Source organism: Acomys minous (genome assembly GCF_964271855.1).
Source record: "Acomys minous genome assembly, chromosome: 1".
NCBI lineage: Eukaryota > Metazoa > Chordata > Mammalia > Rodentia > Muridae > Acomys > Acomys minous.
The window spans coordinates 15377606-15396512 of NC_140483.1; the positions used below are offsets into that span (position 1 = coordinate 15377606).

Below are 18907 nucleotides of genomic sequence, written 5' to 3' on the forward strand. Positions count from 1 at the left end.
GGCTAGGTCGTTCCCATGCGCCATTTGTAATGTTTACTTCCGCCTGGCCTAGCGAGTCGCTGAGGTTTGTGCACGTGGGATGTGGTGCTCCTTGTTCTTCGGAAAAGCTACCCTAGCTGGTGGTTGGGGTGGACGTTAGAGGAGGATGTGGGGCCCGGCGATTGGGCGGCCTCCACGGCTGGCGCTGTCACTGTTGGCGGGACCCGGTCGCCCTTGCATCCTGGAGTTAGGAGCCGTGACGCGGAAAGACTGGCAAGCAAGGGACCGCCGTGGCTACTCTGACTTCTATCCGCAGCGGTTGTCTGATCTTGATTTCGAGGAGTCACCCTCTGGGGCATCCAGGGGTCGATCCGAGTCTACGCGCCACATAGCAAGTAAAAAATTAGCCAAGAACCTGGTACGAGACCTGCTAGGGCACCAAAAAACATCCCGTCAACTTATAATAGAGTGCAATCCAGGTGAGTTGAGACGGTTTGCCCTTAGTTTTTACATCCCTAATATCCTAAGTTAGATTTATATGTCGTGTGTGCAGGCGTATTTAGGTCAGACGATAACTTTAGCGAGGGTCATTTCTTTATACCATGTGGGTCTCGGTGATTGAAATGAAGTTGTCAGGCTTGACGCCAAGCGCCTTTGCCCTCTGAGCGTTCTCATTGATTATTTTTCTTTTTAAAGCATCACTTCTTACAGAAAGTAGCTTCCCTTTAGATTTGACAATAGTCTTTATGGCTAAACATTCAGATAGTCCATGAGTAAGAGGTAAGCTGCAACCTTATATAATGTTTTTTCTAAGAAATAGTGACATTCGTCTAGGAGTGTAAGTTTTGCTGTCACTGATGTACTGGAATGCTCTGCTGCTTACCTGTTGGGATGTTGTGGGTTCAAGTTAACTGCCTAATCACGTTTGTTTGTTTGTTTTGTTTTTCCAGGACAGGATCTCTCTGCGTAACAGCTCTTGCTGTCCTAGAACTCGCTCTGTAGACCAGGCTGGCCTCCAACTCACAGAGGTCCACATGCCTCTGCCTCCCAAGTGCTAGGATTAAAGGCATGTGCCACCACTGCCCAGCTTTTAATCATATATATTCATATCTGGGAATGCTGTGAGACTGAAAAAGTAAAAAAGTAAAAGTCTGCTTTGAGAGTCTATGGCCAGGTGTGGTGGTACACACTTTAATCCCAAGCTCAATAGTGCACACCTTCAAAATCAGGCAGAAGCAAGCTGATCTCTGTGTGTTCGAGGCTAGCCTGGTCTACATAGTTCCAAGACAGCCAGAGTTACACAGTGAGACCCAGACTCAAAAACCATTGTGTTCGTGCACACATACACAAACACACACACACACCAAAAGAGAGTGAGAGACCGACTGACTATGTGGCTTATTTTGCAAATAAAGTTTTTCTGTTAATATGCCAGGTCCTGGAATCCTGACTGAGGCATTACTTAAAGCCGGTGGCAGAGTGGTTGCCTTTGAAAGTGAAAAGACTTTTATTCCACATTTGGAGGTATATATTTATGTTCCTAAAATAATTTGTTGTTCCATCCACTAACTCTGAGTGGGTTAAAGAAGTAAAATTAAGCACATAATTTCTTCTAATAGCGCTATAAAGACTAGGACCTATTGAGTAGCTAAAAGCTTGGGGAATCTGAAAGCTGTCGTCTAACTCCTATTGGGGCCCAGAAAATGATAATCCCAGAGTGTGACACATTGACATGCTGAATATTTTGAAATAAAGCACAGTTAGAAGCCCTCGGGTGTAGCTTCAGAAATAAAGAATTTCTGCCCTCCTATCTCTTTACCTCTTTCTCCTTCAAATCAAGTCATAGAGAGCAGAACTTCTCTTCCCAAAGGGCAGTCAAAGAAACTAGGACTGATTCCCTGCAAAGCAAACCGTGAGCCTGTGGTTTTTGTGGTAAGCTTTCTGTGCTGCCTCTAAACATAGTCTCTGACCCACCTTGATTCACCACAGATCATGAGTCCTTTTTCCCAGAAGGAAGGTGTGGCACAAACACAGAGCCCAAGAAGCTGAACAGAATAAACTTGTTACACTTCTCTGTTGCTGATGTGCCTTTTGTTAAGTGAGTGTAGTTTGTTCCCTTAAGATCGGGAGGAAGTGTCACATTCAGCTTCCTATCCGTTCTAGCTAAGTGGTATATAACTGGTCACTAAGCTTGTGTCGCCATCTTTGGAAGGCTGTGTTGTGTCCCTACCCTTTGTGAGCTTAAAATTCAAGAGTGAGTGCTAAGGGTTCGGTCTGTGTAAACTCTTTTGACTTAGGACTTCAAGTGAAGAAAAAAAAAAGGTTTGAGATGGCAAATACACTTGCAGAGTGCTGTTTTGTTATTTTTCGAATGATTGTTTCGGTGTGTCTGAGTCTTTACCTGACGCTGGCCACTTGAGAGGAAATTAATTCAGGAAACATACCTATCTATGCCAACTTCCTGAAAGCATGGGTAATGAGTGACCTGAGTTTAAAGTGCCGTGTGACAACAAAAAACTGTGGAAATAGCTATGATGTCTAAAGATTGGATGTTTTAAAAAGGAAGCTTTGGAGTATTGCGTTGTTGTTAGCCTTTGGTGGATCTGTGCTCAGTGGGAGAACGGCTAGTTGGCCTAGCACAAAGTCTACAGTTCTGAGCCTGGCACAGAGGCAGGAGGAGAGAGTCAGTAGGTTCCAAGGCTAGCCTAGTCTATATTTAGAATTTCCAACTAGACAGTACTACATGGTGAGCCACCCCTACCCCACCCTCCACCCCCGAAAAAACCAAAACAAAACAAGAACCAAAAACACTTGTAAAACACATTGTTTTGGTAATTGACAGCTCTGTAAAAGAGAACAAAAACTGTGGTAAATCAGGTTGGCCTCAGCTTCCCAGAGCTCCTTCTACCTCTGCCTCCCAAGAGCCTGTAATTCCAGCTGTGGGAGGCCTGTCTTAACATTCCCACACCCTCCAAAAAGAGGCAGCTTTATGAACAGCTAAAGCAATTATCGAAAAGAAAGAAAAATTCATTGGTGAATATTTGTTCTAGTTTTTTGAGACAAGGTTTCTGTGTGCCCTGGCTGTCCTGGAACTTGCTCTATAGACCAGGCCGGCATCATCCACCTGCTTCTTCTGTCTTCTGGGTGCTGGGGTTTAAATGTGTGCCATCGTGCCTTAGTTTTGTTTCTGTTTTTGTTTTTGTTTTTTTAATGTGGTACTGGTGGTTGAATCCAGGCCAGTGGAAGTTACTCTTGTTTCAGACCTCTTGAGAAAACTGTCGCACTATGATTTTTTTCATGAAGTTGTTGATTTTTATTTCCTCTGTTAAATTTGAAGTATATTAGGACTGTTTCTATCTTTATGTAATATCTTTGAATTACTTACTTTATTTTATTTCAGGTGCTGGAGAGCCTTCCTTAGCTTTGTGCATGTTTGGCATTGGATTTTAAAAATATATATAATTTAATTTTATTTCATATGCATTGGTGTTTTGCCTGCATGTATGTGTGAGGGTGTCCTGTCTTGGAGTTATAGACAGTCGGAGCTGTCATGAGGGTGCTAGGAATTGAACCCAGGCCCTTTGGAAGAGCAGTCAGTACTTTTAAACACTGAGCCATCTCTCCAGCCCCTCTGCCATTGGATTTTTAAGACCAGATTTCACTATATTATAGAGATAGCCTGATCTTAAATTTATTGTGTAACTCAGGTCCTCCTCGAATTTTTAATTCTACTGCCACAGTTTCTGGAGTGATGAGATTGCAGGTGTGCCCCATTATGCTCAGCTGTTTTAATTTTTTCTTCTTATTTTTGAGGTCGATCTTTAAATTGAAGCAAGATGTATATGATGATGAAATTTCTAACGTCACTTCTTCGTCTCTTCAGTCCTTAAGGAGGAATGCTGGAGAGCTGCAAGTGGTTCACTGTGACTTCTTTAAGATGGATCCTAGACGTCAGGAGATAGTCAGACCAGAATACAGTTCACATACAGTTTTTCAGAATTTGGGAATAAAAGCAGTTCCTTGGTCAGCAGGTAATTTCTGTCATTCACTAAAGCTAATAAACACCTTCACTAAAGCTTTATAAACAGCATTTTAGTTCATTTGTTTACTAGATATATATATAGAGAGAGATTTAGATCTGTTCATAAACAACTGCTCTTTCACTAAATGCGCCATTCCCTTTTCCTGTATATAAATAACCATTTTATTGCTATAAAGGACAAGTTATACATGAAAGGGGAAAAGGAAGCTTAGTTATTGAATTTTAATTTTATATAGTCATTATACATGGGACTATCTTACATAGGACATTTTCGTATAAATTATGTTTAAATATGTGTTGTTCATAGACATTTCCTTTCATACTACCATTTTATTTAAAGTTATTTTAAATGATTTATTCATTTATTTACTTTGTGCATATGTGTGTTCTGCCTGCATGTTTCGCCTGTACATCATGTTCATGCAGTGTCCATATGGAAACCAGAGAGGACATTAGTTTCCATGTCACTGGAATTTTAGACAGTTGTTAGCCACCTTGTGGGTGCTGGGAAGGCATTAGAAAAGCAGCTGGTGCTCTTAGCCGCAGAGCCGCCGCCTCGGCCCCCACACTCCCCTCTTCACGCCTATGTTAGCCTTCTTTGATCTCTTAAATAGTTTTCCTTCTACTTTCAGGTCATAATATACATACATGTATAGGTATACGCATTAGCTACTTTATTGGGGTTTCTTATACCTTTTTCTCCGTTCTGCACTCCTTATTTCTCCTAATACCTTGCATCGCCCCAACTACAGGTAGGAGAGACAGAAGGTTAGTGTGGAGAAGAGGTTTGGGTTTCTTTATTACTTCCGGCTGGTTAGGGTCTTTAGGGCAGTACCAATGTCAGTCATCAGGATGTCCAGCTAAACAGCAAACAGCAAGCGCAGCAGCAGGATGAACCCGCAGCAGCCTTCTCCTTCCTCAGACTCCTTTTCCTCTCAGTGCTCTGGCATTTATATCCTCTCAGAGTTCAATTATCTCACCTGGCAAACACCACGCCTCTCTACAGCTGTGGACAAGCTAAAAGCAGCCCCATATCCCACACTTGGGGTTAAAACAAAAACATAGCATAACTGCGTTTTTTTTAAGAAACCAAAACTTATCCAGGCATAGTGACTCATGCCTTTAATCCCAGCACACAGGAGGCAAAGGGAGGTAGATCTCTGTGAGTTCAAGTCCAGCCTGGTCTACAAAGTGAATCCAAGACAGCCAAGGCTACACAGAGAAACCTTGTCTTGAAAAACCAAAAGAAAGAAAGAAAGAAACCAAAACTTCCACTATATACATGATTTTATGTATCTGTGTAAAATCTAGTAACTATATATGAGAGAAAAAAAGATATTTATCTTTCTGGGGCTGGCTTATTTTGCTTAATATGATAACCTTCAGTTTCTTCAATTTCCCTGTAATTTTGGTCCTTATGGCTGAAAAAAAGAATTGGCATTGTGTATTGTGGTCAATGTGAGTCCATAAACTGTACTGTCCTCTTGATGGACTGTTCTGTACATAATTTAAAAATAATAAAGATAAATATTAAAAAAAGAAAGGCACATAGTCAGACAACTTAAAAGATTAAAGAGCCGTAGCTGTCAGGAGGCTGAGACACAGAGACCCCACAAGGCAATCTACAGCCCGTGTGCTTGGGGCAAGCCTGTCCAGTGAAAGTGAAAAGAAGAGGGGAGAGCAGGGTAGATCTGCTACATTAGTGTCTGCTGTTACCAGAGAAGGAACAGATGTGAAGGGGGAGAGTTGGGCGGATGTGAAACCCTGTCTTCTCACCTGATTGCTTTGCACCTGGTCGCCTGTCGCTTTTAGGGTGTCCTTTCTAGATCAGGTCACAGATGCTCATTTCATCAGGAAGCACCCTTGCCGTCTGCTCATACATAACAGTCTCACCTGAGGAGAGGCCTTCAGAAGTCCAGTTTTGAGTGCTTGTCCTGCTCCTGTGACTCTGATTCCGCTTTCTTCTTTGCGGTCTAGAGGAGTCCTGGTCAGGTGTCAGTATTAACCCCATGATGTTTTCTGGCGGGGCGGGGAATAGGGGACAAGTGGGGAACAGAACTAAGATGTTGACTCAGCAGGAGGCTCTTTTTGTTTGTGTAATGTGTTTGTAAGTAAGTATGTGCATGTGCATATGGGTGCCTTAGAAGCCAGAAGACGGCATCGGATCTCCTGGAGCTGGATTAAAGGTCACTGTGAACAACTCACAGTGGGTGCTGGGAACCAAATTTGGATCCTCTGCAGAAGCACCAAGTGCTCTTAACTGCTGAGCCATCTGTCCAGACCCAAGAATCTTTTGCCATTTTTGTTTGTTTGGTTGGTTTTGATTTTTCAAGACATGGTTTCTCTGTATAATAGCTATTGTCATTCTCCTGGAACTCTCTTTATAGACCGGGCTGGCCTTGAACTCACAGAGATCTGCCTGCCTTTGCCTCCAGAGTGCTGGGATTAAAGGTGTATGCCACCACGCCCACCTCCCAAGAATCTTTTTTATTTATTTATTTATTATTATTATTATTAAATTCTTTATTTATTATGTATACAGCATCCTGCCTGCGGGCCTGCCCGCCAGAAGGTACCAGATCTCATTATAGATGGTTGTGAGCCACCATGTGGTTGTTGGGAATTGAACTCAGGACCTTCAGAAGAGCAGGCAGTGCTCTTAACCTCTGAGCCATCTCTCCAGCCCAAGAATCTTTTTTAAATGGTGTTTTGTAGCTACACCCATGAGTGCCAAGAGGAAAGGGCCTTTTTCCTAGTTAAAGTTTCTGTTGCTGTGATGAAACTCCATGACCAAAGCAACTTAGGGAGGAAAAGGGTATATTTGGCTTCCACTCCCACTTAACTGTTTATCATGGAAGGAAATTGAGACAGAAACCTGGAGGCAGAATAGGATGCCGAGGCCAAGGAAGGGTGCTGCTTACTGCCTTGCTCCTCTTGGCTTGCTCAGCCTGCTTTCTTATAGAACGGAAGACCACCAGCCCAGGGATGGCAGCACCCACAATGGGCTGGGCCCTTTCCCATTGATCAGAAATTAAGAAAACGCCCTACAGGCGCACCTACAGCCGAATCTTATGGAGGCATTTTCTCAACTGAGGCTCCCTTATCTCTGACCACTCTAGGTTATGTCAAAATTACATAAAACTAGCCAGCACAACAACTTTTGTTTTTCTTTTCCCTCTTTATGTATGTGTACATATTCCTGTGTGTGCACATGAACATGTGTGTGCAGGTAGAGGCCAGAACTGGGTGTTCAGTGTCTTCCTCAGTCGCCCTGTGTCTGTCCCTGAACCTGAGCCTATTTGTGTAGACCGACAGCAAATCCTGGGCGGCCTGCACAGTGCTGGGCTTTTTCCATAGGTGCTGGCAGCAGGCCCTCACGCCTGCACACTGCACCCGTGGCTGACTGAGCCCTCTTCCTAGTTCCCTGCTCTGCGCCTTACAGCTTCTCATTTCCGGGGTGCTTACCCACCTCTTCTGATAAGGTTGCCCAGCTGGCCTCGGTTATTTCCCTGGTGGTTCTAGCACACCGTACCTACATGTCATCTCCCATCTTGGCTCCTTAATTAAAATAAAGCTACCATCATTAATTTACTTGGCATCAGTAAAGTGTGATCATAGGAAAAAGTTTTAAAGACCTTATGCAAGTTTGTGCTTGTATCCCTAACAGGTGTTCCTATAAAAATATTTGGAATCCTACCAAATAAATATGAAAGACGAATACTTTGGAAAATTCTGTTTGACCTGTACTCCTGTGAATCTATATACAGATATGGACGAGTAGAACTGAATATGTTTATTAGTGAAAAAGAATTCCAGGTGGGTTAATAACAGATTACTGGTGTCACTGCTTTGACAGTGTTGTAGTCTTCTGAGGGACTTCCGCTTTTTTTTTTTTGGTTATTGTTGGGTTTTTTGTTTGTTTGTTTGGTTGGTTTTATTTGTTTTGTTTTTGAGACAGGGCTTCTCTGGTTGGTTTTATTTTATTTTGTTTTTGAGACAGGGCTTCTCTGTGTAGCCTTGGGTGTCCTAGACTCGCTTTGTAGACCAGGCTGGCCCTGAACTCACAGAGATCCGCCTGCCTCTGCCTCCTGAGTGCTGGATTAAAGGCGTGCCCCACCACACCCAGACTTTTCCTTTCTTTACTTCAGCTTTATTTAGTGATTGATTTACTTATTTGAGACAGGGTTCCTTACTACGACTTGGGGTTTGCCAGTTTGGCTAGACTGATTGGCCAGTAAGCCCCAGAGATCCCTGTGTCTCCACCTCCCAAGTGATGAGTCATAGGCATGCACTGTTGTGCCTGACTCTTCCATGGCACACTTGACCACCTAAACCATCTCCCCAGACCCTGCTCTCAGGGTTTTTGGCTCATATATACAGAAGTAGGATGCTTAGATCATGTGATAATTCTACGTTGTTTTGTTTTTTTGTTTTTTGAGACAGGGTCTCTCTGTGTAGCCTTGGCTGTCCTGGACTCACTTTGTAGACCAGGCTGGCCTCAAAATCACAGTGATCTGCCTGCCTCTGCCTCCCAAGTGCTAGGATTAAAGGTGTGTGCCACCATGCCCCAGCTCTACATTGTTTTTAAGGAAGTGCCATACTGTTTTTCTTGCTAGATACCAGCAGTGTACAAAATATTCAAAAATTTTCTTACATCCTACTTGTGTTTGTGTTTGCTTACCAATACTGGACAGTAGAAAAATAGCAAACTGGTTGCCAGCAGGTTCCTTCACATGACCTTTGCTGTACAAGGGTTAGTATAGATGGACTTTGTTTATCTTGGCAAGTTGTGCTGGCTTGTGTGGGAACTTTGGCTGTCCTTGATTTTTGGGAAAAGCAGATTTAAAAAGAAAGAGAAGCATGGGTTCACCTTGGTGGCATGTAACTTAAGTCTGAGTGGCTTGGGTTTGATTTTAGTCTGCTCTGTTTGGAGCTTGGTGTAGGAACAGCGGCCTCTCTGCTGTTTTTCCTGTTTTACTGAGAAGGCCTCCCAAAGCCCTGAACCTTGCTGTTAGAATCTGCAAACAGATTACAGAGCTCTGTGTGAGTGACTGTTGCTCCAGTACAACTGACAATGTCCCCTGAACGGGAAGGGAGGAATGGAGCAAGAAAGGGGTGCTGTGTCCTCACCCGGAGAGACAGTAAATACTGGCTAGCCGCGTAGGGTGCGTCTACATTCCTGATCCTTGAGACCATTCATTCATACATACAATATATAAACAAAAAATGACAGCAAGGCATATAAGAATGCTTCTGAGGTTGTAGCTTGGCCACAGGAGCCAAACCTGTGATCCAACAAATTGTACACTTGTGGGTAGAGGAAGGATCAGAGGTCACGGTCATTGTCCAATATAGAGTTGTAGGCCAGTCTGGGCTACTTGAGACCCAATTTTTTTTGTCTTGCTCACAGCTTCTTTACCATGGGGTCCTTCCTCAGTGACTCCTTCCACTCACTGGTGCCTTCATCCTCGGTGTCTCGCACAAGTCGGCCTTGCTGGGCGGTGGTGGCCCACATAGTCAATCCCGCACTTGAGATGCAGAGGCTGGCCGATCCCAAAACTGAGTCAGCCTTAACAACTATTATTTTTAAAATACCATTTATTTGTGTGTTTGTGTGCCCACACTCATGCACATGTGGGAGTCAGAAAAAAAAAAGCCAAACTTGCAGGTGTCATTTTCTCAGTCTGCCAAGAGCCGGAACAATCCCTGATGCACAGTTTGGTGGCTCTCCTAATGCCTAGTCCTGACATACTGCTCTTTCTTCATTGCACATGTGGTTGTGCTGTGGTTCTGGATTCTGTCTTAGTTGTGTCTGTGGCCCAGCTGATGTGTGTTTATAGATTTCTTTTTATTTAGATGTGTGTGTTTGTGCCATGTGTCTGCAAGGTGCTTGGCAGAACTGGAATTCCGAGAGCTAGAGAGACCTACAGGCTTAACAGTTTGTTTTGTTTTGTTCTTTTGAGACAGGGTCTCTCTGTGTAGCCCTGGCTGTCCTGCACTCACTTTGTAGACCAGGCTGGCCTCGAACTCACAGGAATCTGCCTGCTATTGCCTCCCGAGTGCTGGAATTACAGGCCACCATACTCAGCTGGCTTAGCGATTCTTGACGCATGATTTAATAGGTCACTCTTGTGAGCTGTGAGTGGCCCTCTGTGATTGGAACCATGTACACTCAATTTTATATGGTGCCATTTGTTTTCTAAAACGTTAATTCTACATGAAGATACTTACGGTAAATATTTCGTACTTAGTTCTCATCTTTTTGTTTGTTAAGACAAAGACTCTATGTAGTCCTATCTGTCCTGAAGTTCACAGTTTTCTGCCTCCCGAAAACTGGGTTGAAAGGTGTGGGCCACTATGCTGATGTTTACAGTTAGTCACCCGGGTGTGGTGGTGCACACCTTTAATCCCAGCACTCAGGAGGCAGAGCCAGGCAGATCACCATGAGTTCGAGGCCAACTTGGTCTACACAGCCAGCCCAGGACAGCCAAGGCTACACAGGGAAACCTTGTCTCAAAACAAACAAACAAACACCAAAACCCAAAAAGTTTAAATCAGTTAAAATATAGCATTTGATACTGATTATGATTCTATGTAACATAATTTTGTTTGTTTGTTTTCACTAGAGACTAATAGCGACTCCTAAAAGGCCGGATTTGTATCACGTGTTGAGTGTACTTTGGCAAGTGGCTTGTGATATTAAGTTTCTGTACATGGTAAGTAAACTCCTAGATGCCAGAAGAACTGTGTGCCTCAGGCTGGTCAGGGCAGACTGTGCTCTGAAGGCTAATTTAAATACTCATTTCATTATATCCCACCTTCTTTAGTTTTGTTTTATTTTGAGATAGGATGTCACTATGTAGCCTATGTTGGTTTTAACAAAATCTCATCATTTGATTTTTATACCAATGAAAACTCAGGAGCCAGGGGCTGGGGTGAAAGCCTGCTAGCTCAAAGAGGCAGAGAAAGCACTCAGGGAACATTCCTCCTCAGCTGACATCCCGGAAGGAATGCCCCCTTCTTCATAAGACTCCTCCAACTGAATGTCCTAATATAGATCAGGATGGCCTTGAATTCACAGAGCTCCTCCTGCCTCTGCCTCCTGAGCTCTGGCAGTAAAGGCCTGCACTATCTCCAGCTCCCGGAGAGAGATTAACCTGACACTTGTTTGGCAATTTTTTCTCTTACTGGTTCATGATAAAACTAGGAAACTTGGTTTGTTTGAGGCATGCTCCATACAAAGGAAGAAAATTTTATGTCACTACAATTGCTCTATAGACCAGAAATCACTAGTAAGATGGGTGAAATACTTTTAGCCCTCTGTTTTCCCATGCTTTATTTTTTTTAATATAGTGAATATTATATTGCTTTGTTTTGTTTTGTGTTTTTGAGACAGGGTTTCTCTGTGTGGCCCTGGCTGTCCTGGACTCACTTTATAGACCATGCTGTCCTTGAACTCACAGAGATCTGTCTGCCTTGGTCTTCCTGAGTGTTGAGATTACAGGCCTGCACAAGCACACCTGGCTATTGCTTTGGTGTTTTTTAATTTGTTTGGTTTTTCTGTTTGGTTGGTTGGTCTGTTTTGGTTTTTCAAAACAGAGTTTTCTGTGTAGCCTTGCCTGTCCTGGACTTTACAGATCAGGCTGGCCTTGAACTCACAGAAATCCACCTGCCTCTGTCTCCCTACTGCTGGGATTACAGGCGCACGCGCAACGCCACCACACTCAACTATTGTTTTGTTTTTTGAGGCAGGGTTTTATTATGTAACCGGGGCTTACCTCAGACTTTCTCTCCTCCTGTCTCAGCATCCTTGAATGCTAGGTTTATAGATGTGTGTCACCATATCTAGCTTGGCACATTCCCTTTACCTGTTACACAAAGTGTGCTATTTGAATATTGTAATTGAATAGTTAGTCATTGTTAACACTTATTGAGCAATGCCAGGTTGATTTGATTTATCCTTTTATTTGTGTGGGGTTTTTTGGAGGCAAGTGTTCCAAATACAGAGTCACAGCCCTAGCCCCAGACTCTGGGTTGTTTTTGTTTGTTTCTTTGTTTTGTTGTTGGTTTTTTTTTTTTTTTTTTTTTTTTTGTATTGCAGGTCAGGGTAGACTGGGTCTCATGTAGCCCAGTCTGTCTCTGCCTCTCAGATACAGAGATTATAATTGTACACCACCACCCCCCAGATATACGTAGATTTTTTGTTGTTGTTGTTGTTAAGGCAATAACAACTTGAGGCATTTTGACTAAAAAGAACTAACTAGAAGAATTGAGAAGCCTAGCTGAGGCAGTGGCGCACGCCTGTAATGTCAGCACTCTGGGAAGCAGAGGTAGTCTGATTTCTGTGAGTTCCAGGACAGCCAGGGCTACACAGAGAAACTATCTCAAAAAAAACAACCAAACAAACGAACAAAAAAAAGAATTAAGAACCCATCTTAATACTCAGGGAGGCAGAGGCAGGCAAATCTCTGTGAATTCAACACCAGCCTGGTCTACAAAGCAATTCTAGGACAGCCAAGGCTATACAGAGAAACCCTGTCTTAAAAAACAAAACAAGCTGAGTGTGGTGGCACACACCTTTAATCCTAGCACTCAGGCCTGGTCTACAAAGTGAGTCTAAGATAGCCAAGGATACAGAGAGAAACCCTGTCTTGAAAAACCAAAAAGAAAAAAGAAACAACAACAACAACAACAACAACAAACCCCACAAAAAGTGGAAACTGTGAAAAAGCATCTCCGGAATTCAATTCCCAGCACCCACATAGTGTCCAGCACAGTGGCCTATGCCTCTCATCCCAGGGCTGGGGAGGCAGAGACAGGAGGATCCTTGGAACTTGATGGCCTACAGAATCCATAATCCCAGGTTCAGTGAGAGACCCTATGGAAAGAATGATAGAGGAAAATACCTGAAATAACCTTCAACCTCCACACACACATGTCCACATGTGCACATGCACCATACACAGATCTACAGAAAGAAAGAAATAATCTTGTCTATGTTTCTTCCTCTAGGAACCTTGGTCGTCATTTAGTGTGTATGATGAAAATGGGCATGTAGAAAAGTCAAAGAACGGGGTAAGAACAAACAAGGCCATTCTCTTTTTTCTAGAGAGATTTATTTATTTTATGTATATGAGTGCTCTGTTTTCATGCACACTCGAAGAGGGAATCAGATTCCATTACAGATGGTCATGAGCCACCATGTGGTTGCTGGGAATTGGACTCAGGACCTCTGTAAGAACAGACAAGTGCTCTTAGTCCCTGAGCCATCTCTCCAGCCCTGTGTTTATTTTCTTTAATATTGTCTTTAGAAGCTGGAGAGATTGCTAAAAAAAGAGATTATCTTTATTCTGTATTAACTTAAATTTTCAGTAATAAAATTGTGCACACATACATGTGCAGACACAATAAATAAGTGCATGACTAGAAAAGAAAAGAAAAGAAATAAGGAAAAGGCTGTCCTTAGGTCTGGTGGTGGTGTCCGTTGAATGCAGTGGAGGCATGTTGAGGCTGTGTTTGAGCTCTGATTTTCACTAGATAACCTTGGCTCTCTGGGTTGGGTAAAGGATGCCTTTTGAACTTCCAGCCCAGGAAGTGGTGAGTGGCTTGCTAGGCACACGTTGGATTTGCCCTGGAGCCTCTTCTAAGCAAACAGTATCTAACACCGCTCTTTGTCATACACAGAATACAAATCTCATCCTCCTAGGTTACTTTCTCTTCAGAATTCTGACAAGCCAGGTGTGGTGATGCACTCCTTTAATCCCAGCACTTGGGAGGCAAAGGCAGACAGCTCTCTGTGAGTTTGAGGCCAGCCAGCTCTACAAGACAAACCCTGTCTACAAAAACAAAAAGAGAGCTCTGACATGGCCCAGGATAGAGTGTGTTAGGCCTTCAACAAGAAAGCCCAGAGATGTGTGGGGATGTGCAGCAAGTGGCTTGAAGAAACAAGTCGTCAGTGTTTCCCTCTGGTAATAGTTATGACTGAGAACAATTCTTTTCCTTTCTGTCTAGGAATCATTAAAATCAATGAAAGAAAACCTATATCTTGTTCAAATGATTCCTCGTAAGACTTTATTTACAGAAAACTTAAGTCCTCTGAACTATGATATATTTTTCCACATGGTAAAGCACTGCTTTGGGAAGCGCAGTGCCCCAATAATACAGCATTTACGGTAAGTAGAAACTCAATGAAGACAAGCATAAAAGTAGTGAAATAGCGAGGCTCTCTTGTGTTAGAAGGTGGCTTTTCACATCTGGATGTAGAGTGGGGTGTGCCCATGTCTCATTTTCCTGTTTCAAATACCCCCTCCTGGGCTGGACAGGTGGTTGAGAAGCAGCTCACAGACAGCTGTACTTACGGCTCACGGGGCTCCAACACCCCTGCCTGCCTCTGTGGGTAACACACATGACACACACACCTACCCATAGGATAACAGTCAGACAGCAGTAAAGAGAAGTGCCTTTCCTCCCTGTTGTGCATAGTGTTTCCACACTCTCACTCCCTCTGAGTTTCACTTATTCTCATCTTTAAGAAGCAAACCTAGGTTTTAAACCTTTGTTCAATTTATATTTCATTTTTATGTGTATGTGCATGTGTGTGCTGTGCCTGTGGAGGCCAGAGCAGCACGGTGCATCCCCCAGAGCTGGAGTTGCAGGTGGTTATGAGCTGCTGAACAGGTGCTGAGAGCTGAGCTCAGGTCCCCCAAGGAGACCAGCAGCCGCTGTAATGTATTCTCCATTCACCCCGTAACTAGCAGTCCCTAAAGTATTGTCAGAAGACAGAAAAAGTGTTGTTATTTTAATTTATCATCAGTTACCATATAGCCTTATTAGGACTGTTGACTAGAAACAATTTAGTTTAACTATTTATTTTGAGATTGGGTTTCATGTAGCTCAAGCTAGCCTTAACTTTCTGTACAGCCTGAGATGACTCTGGACTTGTGAACCTCCTGCCTTTCCCTTCCAAGACTGGGATTTCTAAGTGCACCACCACACTTAGAATCTACACAGAAAGTCAAGCCTATACTCTCGGCACCCAGGAGCCTAGCCACGTGAGTTCCTGGCCTGTGTTCTAAGTGCTAGGCCAACTGGGATACAGAGTGAGTAAACCTCATATACTGTGGTCCTGGCACTTGGGAGGCAGAGGCAGGCCAGCCTGGTCCAGAGAGCAAGTTCCAGAGCCACACAGAAAACAAAAACAAAACAAAACTCACATACACACAAAAGTTAAATCGCCAATAGACCACTAAAAGAAACCTAATTTCCCTCTTGCTTTTCTCCTGCTTCTCTCTTCCCCTTCCTCTCTCTGGGGGGCCCCTCCCCCTTTCCTGCTAGCCCATGCTCCTGCAGATACACTCCTTATCATAACCTGGGGGGAGGGGTGGAAAGCAAAAAAGAAACCTAATTTTCATCTTGCTATCTTGTGGTGGTGGCTATTTAAATGCGGATATTAAAAAGAGAAAAACCCCAGCTGTGTGTGGTAGCACACACCTTTAATCACAGAATTCAGTAGGCAGAGGCAGTTGGAACTACACAGTGAGTTCCAGGCTAGCCAGCACTATGTGGTGAGACCCTATTTCAGAGTAAAACTTAAAAATATAATATGTAAACGAGAATTTTTGTGAGAATTAATTACATTTAAATTGGTGGTTTTCGTTGCAGGTTAGCTCTGAAATTTTAAGAATAACTGTCCCCGATTCCTGAGTGCTGAGATTGTAGGCTAACATTGATTTTCATGTATATATTTCTTATCCAAACCAAGTGTGGTGTACTTAGCTATAATCCCGGTGCTTGGGAGGTAAAGGCAGGAGGGGCAGGAGTTGAAAGTCTCTGTACAGAGTTAGGAGTACCTACAGTATATGGAACCTCTTAACTGCATGTAATCCTGTGTGTTAGTCATCTTCATTGGACAGAGGCGGTGGCTCTCCGATGTAGCTGACAGCTGCTGTGAAAGGGAGCTGAGCATGTGTACTTGTATTTCCTTTGCAGTTCACTGAGTACAGTTGACCCGGTCAATATACTGAGGCAGATAAGGAAAAAACCTGGAGAGACAGTAATTAGAATGTATCCTCACGACTTCAAAAGGCTTTTTGAAGCCATAGAGTGTTCGGAAGAGTCTGTCTTTAAATGGGTCTATGACGACAGCTTGGAGGACGTAGCGGTCTAAGAAAAAGTCTACAAGTGACGAACTGGAGCTGTTTGTTTATTTATTTGAAAATTATGAGACAAATGAAAACTGAAATTTAAGAATTCACACCCTCTCAACAGAAGAGAAACAATCCTTGTTGGGCACAAATGAAGCAAAGGATCTCATCGGAAGCTGGTATGTTTGATGCACTGGAAAACCAGTGGCCGCAGTTTTATTCAGAATGGAATAAAACAAAACCTTACGTGGTCAGTTTCATCAGAACAAATTTGTTGTGTTTAAATTACTGTCTGCTGTAGATCAGTGATAGAACACATGCCTAACATGTCCAGGGCTCTGGTTTTGCTTCCTGGCACAGGAAATCAAGGGAAAAACTCTATGTACTGGGAAGGTCCATAGGTATAGAGTATTCCCAATTATAATTTCATTTACTTTTTAAAAAGCCTTTTGGCCAAACAGCTCTAAATTTCGCACTTTTCACCATTGCTAATTGCTTCCATCTTCTCCATGTTGTCTACTGTTAAGCTTAGACAATAAATTATTTTGGCCTGTCATGGTGGTGCAAGTCCCAAGACTTGTGAGGTAGAGGGCCCAGTAGTTCAATGCCAGTTTCAACTGTATGGTAAGTTTAAGGCCGGTTTGGGCTAAGAAGTGACCCTGTCAAACAAAACAATATAAACTTATTTCAGAAAGTGACTAGCTTTCCTTTCAGCCTGTTGAAGTGGGTTATCAGGTACTATATAATCTAATTGTTTCAATGTTAGTATGTTTTAAACTTTTTAGAAATAAAAATTTACATAATATTTTTGTTTCCTTCTCTCTAAATACATAAATGAAATATTAAATCGATCGCAAACTTATTTCAATCATGTGTAGTCAGCACTCTTTCAGTGCCTGACCTGTCTATAACTGGAATTTCTTGAGGAAGCTGAGTGCAGTGGTGTACACCTGCAGTAGCATCGGTGGCTGAGGTAGGAGACTTGAGCCAATGAGAATTGGAGATCAGACTAGGTGGTTGCGGGGTCGGAGACAAGAGAGCAAGCTCTCATTTCAACAACAGAAACTCTTGCAGGCTGGGGAGATGGCTCGGTAGAGCGTGCTGTACAATCACGCGGACCTGAGTTTGAGTTCGCAGCACACATAAAGCTGGCAATGGTGCTAGGGGGACAGGAGGATGAGGCCTGGAGAGGAGCGAATAGCAGACAGGCAGCCAAGTCATGAGCTCTAGGTTCAGATGAAAAGGCTCTAAAGAACTTGTGTCAAAAAATAAGCAGCAAAGCGTTGTCCACCACACGCTTGCTTGCGCACACATGCTGCACGCGTGTGCATATGAAAGGATCTCAGGGGGGTGGTATATCTCAGTGGTAGGGTGCTTGTGCTGGGATCATTCCACTAGAGTCAGAGAGAGTTAGGGGTCCGGGTAACCCCTTGAGATTTTAGCGTATGAAGAAATTTCATCCAAGTTGTAGTGGCAGTTGTAGATCAGTGGTGGAACACTTCGCCTCGTCTGATCTTCAGTACAATTAAAAAAAAAAAGTTAGGTTCAGGCTGTGTGTTGTTGGCATGGGCCTTTAATCCCAGCACTCGGGGGTGGGGGCAGAGGCAGGCCAGTCTCTCTGAGTTTGAGGCCAGTCTGTTCTTCAGAGTGAGTTCCAGGACAGCCAGGGCTACACTGAGAATCCTCATCTCCAAAACAAACAAACAAACAAACAAAAAACCCAAAAACAAGTAAAAGTTCATGTTGGAGCTGTAGTCCAGTTTTAAAAAACAATTGCCTCAAATATGAGAGGCCCTAGAGGAAAAACAAAAACTGAACTAGATTGCCCATGACCTAAAGGTATGGGACTTAAAGGTACTTTCTTGGAGGCAGGTGCTGAGCAGGTCAGATGCTGGGGTGCCTTTCTTGCCTGCCTTCCCACACATCAAACTTGAGTGCCTGGATTTACTTCTGGCTATGGGTTATATGGTGGTTAGCTTTAACTGTCAATGAGACACCATGTGGACTCTCCTGGGAAGAGGACCTCTGTGAGGGTCGTCTGTGTTTGGTTGGCCTCTGGGTGGGACTGTCTTCATTTCTGTGGGCAGCACCATCCCCTAGGCAAGAAGTCCGGAACTGTACAGTGGAGAAGTCCAACTGAAGACGAGGAAGCGTATATGCTTTCATGTCTCTGCCCTTGACTGTGCGTGTGATGTGAGATGTGTGAAGTTCCTGCCTTGACTTCTCCACAATGCTGCACTGTAACCTTGTATTTTAATGCTGAAATAAACACTTCTGCTTTAAATAGATTTTTGTCGGTGTGTTTTTTATCATAGTAACAGAAATGAAATTGTGGCAGGTTTGCTATCTGTCTGTCTTAGACCTGTGGCATACCAAACAACTTAAAGAAATTTCAAGACATTAAAAATTACTTAAATCAGGCCCGGTGTAGTGGCACACACCTTTAATCCCAGCACTTGGGAGCAGAGGCAGGCAGATCACTGTGAGTTTGAGGCCAGCCTGGTCTACAAACTGAGTCTAGGACAGCTAAGATAACACAGAGAAGCCCTGTCTTGAAAAAACAAACAAATTACTTAAATCAAAAGTCTCCCTAGTCCCCAAAGCTTTTCTTTTTCCCTCCAGTCTCAGCAGTTTCCTTTAGGAGAGCCTGTGTGCTGCCTTGGAGCCAAAATGTGTGAAGAACCACCCTCTGTTTCCGACAGCTGCCCCTTTGCCACGCCCTGCAACTTTCAGGGGATTCTAA

General features: G+C 43.4%; 1 protein-coding gene across 2 annotated transcripts; it reads left to right on the plus strand.

Moving 5' to 3' along the window:
- Positions 1-8: 8 nt before the first annotated feature.
- TFB2M (transcription factor B2, mitochondrial) lies at positions 9-18448 on the plus strand. Of its 2 annotated transcripts, XM_084791933.1 has the most exons (8): positions 9-458; positions 1415-1503; positions 3863-4010; positions 7689-7837; positions 10648-10737; positions 13034-13096; positions 14033-14193; positions 16010-18448. In XM_084791933.1, the coding sequence occupies exons 1-8, from the start codon at positions 146-148 to the stop codon at positions 16185-16187; spliced, it is 1191 nt and encodes a 396-aa protein (XP_084648059.1). In that variant the 5' UTR covers positions 9-145; the 3' UTR covers positions 16188-18448. The 2 variants fall into 2 exon arrangements, with proteins under 2 accessions (XP_084648059.1, XP_084648060.1); XM_084791934.1 differs by lacking the exons at positions 1415-1503; positions 3863-4010.
- Positions 18449-18907: the final 459 nt, after the last annotated feature.

Excerpts from the sequence above, each read along its gene's own strand:
- TFB2M (XM_084791933.1), top strand. The coding sequence starts at position 146 with ATGTGGGGCCCGGCGATTGGGCGGCCTCCACGGCTGGCGCTGTCACTG. Across the intron at positions 1,504-3,862 it reads CTTTTATTCCACATTTGGAG|TCCTTAAGGAGGAATGCTGG; the intron begins GTATATATTTAT and ends TCGTCTCTTCAG. Across the intron at positions 14,194-16,009 it reads CCAATAATACAGCATTTACG|TTCACTGAGTACAGTTGACC; the intron begins GTAAGTAGAAAC and ends TTTCCTTTGCAG.